At 50.0% G+C, this 7500-nt stretch overlaps 1 protein-coding gene across 1 annotated transcript in view; it reads left to right on the forward strand.

Annotated features, from left to right (window-relative positions):
* erbb4b (erb-b2 receptor tyrosine kinase 4b) overlaps window positions 1-7500 on the forward strand; it is a 72866-nt gene that overhangs the window by 32623 nt on the left and 32743 nt on the right. Inside the window, exons 12-14 of the mRNA XM_077002248.1 lie at window positions 1919-2041; window positions 2561-2659; window positions 4658-4843. Coding sequence (XP_076858363.1) covers window positions 1919-2041; window positions 2561-2659; window positions 4658-4843 — 408 coding nt within the window. The remainder of the gene's footprint in view (window positions 1-1918; window positions 2042-2560; window positions 2660-4657; window positions 4844-7500) is intronic.

The following is a 7500-nucleotide window of genomic DNA, read 5'->3' on the forward strand; positions in this document are numbered from 1 at the left end:
TCTGTCTGTCTTTTTTTCTTTCTCTCACTCTCACTCATTTCTCTCTAGGTCTTGATCTGTAGCAGTATCTTTTCACATTAGTATAGCGGCACACAGGAAACTTATGAACTCACAATTTAGGTTTTACTCTACATCTGTAATTACAGTCATCATAGACAATGTACAAAGCAGGAAATGTCTGTACAATACATATCATTGACAATTGAAAAGAGGCATTGGCATCCAGTAGAAGTGAAGGGCGGGGCTTGCATCACCATGGATACAATAATATTATAGCCTCATCTACCAATAAAGAACCATAGTGGGGGACTTCTGTCTGGAGTTGATGTGGAGAGTTAAAGGGGAAGTTAAAGGGGTGTTTGATGACATGACTCAGCAGGTGGAATGAGCTGCAGTAGTCTGGCCTACAGCCCAACACCACGTGGGGTGGGCGTGGCCATGCTGGCCCCTCCCACTGAGCCCATGACCTCCACCTCCACTCAATATACTACACGTAACAACCACCCAATACAACAAACTCTTAGATATAGGCTATATGTTACAGTTAACAAATGCATGTGTGTGTGTGAGAGAGAGAGGGGAGGGGTGGGGGGTGGTGGTGGGGGTGGTGGGGGGGGGGGGGGGGGGGGGGGGGGTGACTCCTGCACAGCTGCTTACAGCATCTGTTTAGCCTTGGGCTAGTTGACAGCGACACTGGTCTTTATGGTAAATAACAAGGCAATAACTGCTGCATCGTGCCTGTGTGTGATGATTCATTCTATCTTCAGAACCCCCATCATCGTGGACATAATAGATACAAACTGCACACACTCGCTCACTGAAGGTATTTCCTGATGTGCTCAGTGATGTCTGGCATGTTGTAAGTGAGTGTGGGGAGCCGCTTGTTTTCCTTGCTGTAAAATCAGCTTCCGTGCTCGGTGTGCACAGCTGTTTCAGCACCAAGTCTAGTGGACAGCTCCATGCTATTGTTGGACCTTCAGCACCTCCTCAAGTGAACAGCCTCAAAGACAATAGATTATAGGTGCCTTACTCCCTTAACCCCTCCCCTTCCTCTCTTAACCCCTCCCCTTCCTCGCATGCCCCCTCCCCTTCCTTTCTCAACACTCCTGATTTAAAACCCTATTTAAATGAAGAACAGCTATTGTGTTTTAATCAGCAGCCTGTGACGGGCTCAGGGATTGGATACGGGCCACGGCTAGTGTTCCCGCCCCCACACTTCCCCATCTTCCTCCCTCTCTCCCTCCCTCCCTCCCTCCCTCTCTCTCTGTCCTTTTCTTTCTCCTTCCTCCTTTTACAATCTTCTTATTTCTCTTATTTAATTGTTTTCTCCTTGCTTGTCGCGCTCCTCTCCCTCCCTTCATCCCCCCCTTCATCCCCCCTTCATCCACACCTCTCGTTCTCACAGCCTTTCTAATAACAATAGAACAATGAACGCTGCCCTGATCCTGCATGGCCCCTCCCCTCACCCCACCTACCCCCACCTACCCCCACCTCTGCTCCATCTCCAGGCCTGTGCGCTCCTCAGTTTTATCAGCACGCCTTCTCCACCCTTGTATCTCTGACACCACGTCTGAAACTCCCGGTTCTGTTCCAGCCTTATCTCTGGCCCACTCTCATATTTCAGCTCCTCTCTGATACCCTCGGGCTTTTGTCATTCTTTCTAGGCACTTTCCATATTCTAATACTGATTGCACTATAGCAAAGAAAGACCTAATTAATTACAGAACTCGAGTAGGCCTCGCGCCCTGCTGTTAATTAGACTTTTCCTAGATAATTCCTTCTCCTCTGATTCATAACGTCACGGGCTGCGTCCGCCGGTTTCAAATGCGTCGTACCGGAATGACAGCCCAAAGTTTCAGTCCCGTGCGAGTGAGTGTTTTAAAGTCGGATCTGTGTTGGCTCTGTGTTTTTCCGGAAGCTGGTGGAGCCGCTGACCCCCAGCGGAACGGCCCCCAACCAGGCCCAGCTGCGCATCCTGAAGGAGACGGAGTTGAAGAGGGTGAAGGTCTTGGGCGCGGGAGCCTTCGGCACCGTCTACAAGGTAATCGCAGCAGTCTTGTTGGAACGTCCAGGAGTCTAGCGAGCAACGTCCCTTTTGAGTTGTTTGTCTGATGTATTGTTGAAGCACAGGATTAAAGCCCACTGTCAAACACCAGAAGCCACAGTAATTGCTAACAGTTATCTCACACACACCACTCGATAAGAAATGTGTTACCTGGCTAGTCTCATGACTAATTGAGTTTCTTCTTTCATATCTTTGCTATCTGCTGATGTTGGTAGGCATCTTAACCAGGAAGTAGCAGAGAAGATGGAAATTCTACTCATAATGTATCTTATTATGTATCATAATGTATCTTATTATGTATCATAATGTATCTTATTATGTATCATAATGTATCTTATTTTGATTATGATTTTTAGATTATTGCATTTGATAGCAGGTGAGCTCAAGTGGGGTCACGCCACAAGATTCTGATTCTGCTGATATAACGTGCCTGCGCTGTTTTACCCCTGCAGGGAGTGGCTAATCCCCCCCCTCTCTCTGGTTTGTGTCTCCTAGGGGATCTGGGTGCCTGAGGGGGAGACGGTGAAGATTCCTGTGGCCATTAAGATCCTGAATGAGGCGACTGGCCCAAAAGCCAACGTGGAGTTCATGGATGTGAGTTCATCTGTAGGGTTCAATCTGAGCGGGTTCAGTCTGAGCGGGTTCAGTCTGAGCGGGTTCGGCCAATAACTCCTGTCTGACAGAAGCAAAAGTTCAAAAACAAAGCAGTTTCATTCACAGGTGGCACAGTATCAAAGGGAGCTTTCTGGTTATATGTGTTATAAATATAGATTTACACGTGTGTGTCTGTGTGTGTACATGTGTGTGTGAGTGTGTGTGTCAGGTGGCTCACTGTGGGGTAGGAGGTTGTGTGTGTGTGTGTGTGTGTGTGTGTGTGTGTGTGTGTGTGTGTGTGTGTGTGTGTGTGTGTCAGGTGTCTCAGTGTGGGGTAGGAGGTAGTAGGTATTTCCCACAGTGCAATCAGTAACTGAGGTGGGCACTAATGAGCTCTCCTCCATGTCGGCATGGAAACATGTCCAGACCTCAGCAGCAGTGTGTCTGTGGGACGTGCAGCATGAGGAGGAGCAGACCAATAACACAGGAGGAGACGTGTGAGAGATTCACTCCCTTAGCTGAAAGAGGACATAGTGATTACGGATGAAAGCAAGCAGGAGTGACATAAGGGCAGGATTGACCCCTCTCCTCCTCTCTCCGCCCATCTCCTCCTCTCTCCTCCTCTCTTCCTCTCTCCTCACCTCTCCTCCTCTCTCCGCCCATCTCCTCCTCTCCTCACCTCTCCTCCTCTCCTCCTCTCCTCCTCTCTCCGCCCATCTCCTCCTCTCTCCTCCTCTCTCCTCCTCTCTTCCTCCTCTCCTCACCTCTCCTCCTCTCCTCCTCTCTCCGCCCATCTCCTCCTCTCTTCCTCTCTCCTCACCTCTCCTCCTCTCCTCCTCTCCTCTCCCCTCCCCGCTCCTCCTCTCCTCCTGTTCCCTGATTCTCCTCTAATCTTCTCCTCTAATCCCTCTCTGCCAGCCTGTGTCTCTCTTCATTGCTCCTTCGCTTTCTTCTTTCTCTCTCTCTCTCTCTCTCTCTCTCTCTCTCTCTCTCTCTCTCTCTCTCTTCATCATTCTCTTCATCTGGACTGTGAAGAGCTCTCACTCCTCTTCTCTATGTAAAACACAATCTAAACGCAGTGGCACGCTCAGGTTCACCACAAAGAGATCACATCCTGCTGCTGATTGGATGAGGAACAGCATGCCCCCCCCCCCCCCCCCCCCCCCACAGACACACACACACACACACACACACACACACACACACACACACACACAGCAGCCCCCAGCTGCTTTAGAATAACAGCAGTTTGAATACTCATTATACAACTGTCAAGTGTGTGATTCTGTATAGAGTTCGGTTAAGTGTGTGTGTGTGTGTGTGTGTGTGTGTGTGTGTGTGTGTGTGTGTGTGTGTGTGTGTGTGTGTGTGTGTGTGTGTGTGTGTGTGTGTGTGTGTGTGTGTGTGTGTGTGTGTTTGTGTATGTGTGTTTGTGCATGATTGGTCAAGAGTTGGAAAAATTGTGCCTTTGAGGCTAAAAAGCAATCTGGTGATTAGGATTTTCTATTGTGATAATACATCTATATGATCCACCACCTCAATATTATTTTTATGATCTTTTGTATGGTTGATTGTTTGCGTTTGCGTGATGGTGTTCAGCACCATGTCAGTCATTAACATGCACACTGGTGCTCAGGTTCGTCCTAATGCTCCGTCTCTTTGACAGACACGACTAACAGATTCAGTGGACGTCTGTCTTGGAGTGTGTGGGCTTCTATAAAGACACCTTGGTGTGTGTGTGTGTGTGTGTGTGTGTGTGTGTGTGTGTGTGTGTGTGTGTGTGTGTGTGTGTGTGTGTATGTGTGTGTGATCTTCGGCTGATCATCGGCCCGATTTAAGACCTGCACACGTGCTGGGAGTCCTAGCTCCACACTAGACTAGATTATGCAACTGTGAGACGAATAATAAAGTCAATCAATCCCAGTGTCCTTTATGTCTCATACGCTTCAGCCACTGCCATTCGCGTGGCTCTGAGTCTATGTGTGTCTTCTCCACCAGGAGGCGCTGATCATGGCCAGCATGGAGCACCCCCACCTGGTGCGTCTGCTGGGGGTGTGTCTGAGCCCCACCATCCAACTGGTGACCCAGCTGATGCCCCACGGCTGCCTGCTGGACTACGTCCACGAGCACAAGGACAACATCGGCTCACAGCTGCTGCTCAACTGGTGTGTGCAGATCGCCAAGGTGAGAGCGCCCCCTGCAGGTGGCGAGATGCCCCCCTCCCGCTGGGACATGCTGATTCGAAGCCATGCTTTAAAAAAACCAAACAAAACCCTCAAAATCACTACAGCGGTGTTCAGGTGGTGTTTATCCATCGCTTGAGTCACCAGAAGCTGGATCTCTGGCCAGGCTCAAAGTCAGACTGGCGGGTTCGTTGTGGTGAGCCGCAGGGTTTTAGCGAGTGGGCACACCTGGTGTGAAACGTGTCAACGTGTCATGGGAAGCTCATGATGGATTGATGAGGATGGCTGGCCTGTGGTGAGAGGTGAAAGGTCAGAAGTCTCAGGACGGTCCCGTGTTTGACTATGATTGCTGAGGCGGTACCCATGCAGAGAGTGTGGGTGGCAGGTCAGTGTCTCTGTTTATATGAACATAACTCTAATGTACCCGGAGAGGAAGTGGGCGTGGCTGTGAGGATACACATACACATATGCGTGTATATGACATCATATATGTATATGTGACCTCATTTGGCCACATTGGGAAATCGATGCAGACAGGGCCACTGCAGGCCAGCCTGTAATCACAATTATGAGACCGCCAGGATAGCAGAGCAGGAAAACATGAGGCCACCAGTGTCTGGAGAATCAGCAAGATTTGAAGGAGGTGAGTATGGAGTGCCAGTCCACCAATCAGATGCAGGTCCTGATGAGTCCACCAATCAGCTGCAGGTGTGGGTGTGGATCAGTGGTTGGTGCCATGGTGAGGTAGGGGAAGCAGATTAACGTCAAGCCTCTGACTGTGCTGATCCAGGGTCAGGTTACATGTCTGCTTCTGATTGTTTTAGTCACAGAATCTGTTTCTGGATCAGCTGTACTATAATAATGCTGGTGTAGACCCCTCTCTTGGTACCAGTGATGCTTCATGTCATTAGGACCACTTGGATATCAGAGGCCCAATGAGTGTGTGTGTGTGTGTGTGTGTGTGTGTGTGTGTGTGTGTGTGTGTGTGTGTGTGTGTGTGTGTGTGTGTGTGTGTGTGTGTGTGTGGTCCCTGGTGTGAGTGTAGAGTAACCACACACATCACACATGTAAACAAGCCTCTTTCAGGTGCTCTCTCTCTCCCTTTCCCCTTCTCTCTGTCTTCCTCTCTCCTTCTCTCTCTCCCTCTCTCCTTTTCTCTCTCCTTCTCTCTCTCTCCTTCTCTCTCTCAACCTCTCACCCAATTTTCTCTCTCATTGTCTCTCTCTCTCTCTCTCTCACACACACACCACACACACACACACACACACACACACACACTTCTCTCTCTCCCTTCCTCTCCTCTCTGCTAGTGGTATAACTACAGGCTCTTTGTGTGGTTGGAGCAGCTGAGCTGTAGCAGCACTGAGCTGTAACTGGTAAACGTGCCTTTCATGATACATCCAGGAGGGTCTAGCTGGAGCTCTGAGAGCCCATGAGTTAAGACTAACCCCCTTCAGCCCTCCGTGCCCCCCCCCCCCCCCCCCCCCCCCGTGCCTGAACAGGTGCTCAGAGGGGGTTGTGCTGGGTTTAACGGTGCTGACCCGAGTGCAGTTCGAAGTGCTGCTGAAGTCCCAGAATGCTGAGTGGTTCGCTTATCCCACCGGCTACAGAGGCTCCTCCCCTTACATGTCTTATTTCTCACAGATGTTTGGGCTATTGAAGTTGTGCAGGAGGGTCTGCGGCATTTTGAAAATCGCTTCACTGTGAAGATTTTACAGCAGTGTTGTAAACGTGTAAATATGACACACTGCTACACACTAAGATGCATTCATGAAGGCTTCATATACGCCAGAGTGTGGCTACCTGGATGGATAGTGTGGGAGTGGGCAAACATCACGACAACCCCCCCCCCCCAGCTGGGGCCCCCCCCCGGGCTGCTGGCGGGAGGGACGCTGGGTTTGCGGGCCGAGCCTGATCCCTGGAGCTCTAGAGGCGGGATGATGAGCGGGATGTTTAAAGAGAGCCTTCGAGCGTTTGCTCTGCGCAGCAGGAGAGCTGACCTACTTCAACAAGACTGATGCATCTTACATTATTATTTGTTCATTAGCTTTGTAATACAACATTTTTACTTACCATGTGTTTACTGCAGTGCTCGTAATATCTGTTTCAAGGCACGTGTTCCCATTCAAATACAACCAGATAAGCTAAAGGTCAGAATTGGTCAGTGGTTTGGGATGCCCCCCCCAACATGTGAGGGCCGTTACCTCTGGCTTTGTGTTATAAAACAGAACACCGCAGTTGTTCCCTGAATGTAGATGCTTTAGAATGCACTCAGAACAACTACGGTGTGTGTGCGCGCATTATTATACACTCAGAACAAGGCTGCCAGCTACTGTATGTGTGTTTTAGAACACACACACCAAATGGCCATGAGCTGCTGTGTGTGTGTGTGCGCGCGCGTGGGTGTTTGTGTGTGTGCGCGCGCGCTGTCTGAGTCTCAGACAGTGACGAGTCATGCAGCCTGACTTCACCTGTCACACCAGTTGCTGAGACCTCACACACACTGGACAGGACACACCAGCTCACCCACACACTTACTCTAACCTGACCCCACATCCTACTGCCCTTACCTGCCAGCCTCGAAAACTGTGTGTGTGTGTGTGTGTGTGTGTGTGTGTGTGTGTGTGTGTGTGTGTGTGTGTGTGTGTGTGTGTGTGT

The sequence above is a fragment of the Brachyhypopomus gauderio genome, chromosome 4 (assembly GCF_052324685.1).
Source record: "Brachyhypopomus gauderio isolate BG-103 chromosome 4, BGAUD_0.2, whole genome shotgun sequence".
NCBI classification, from domain to species: domain Eukaryota; kingdom Metazoa; phylum Chordata; class Actinopteri; order Gymnotiformes; family Hypopomidae; genus Brachyhypopomus; species Brachyhypopomus gauderio.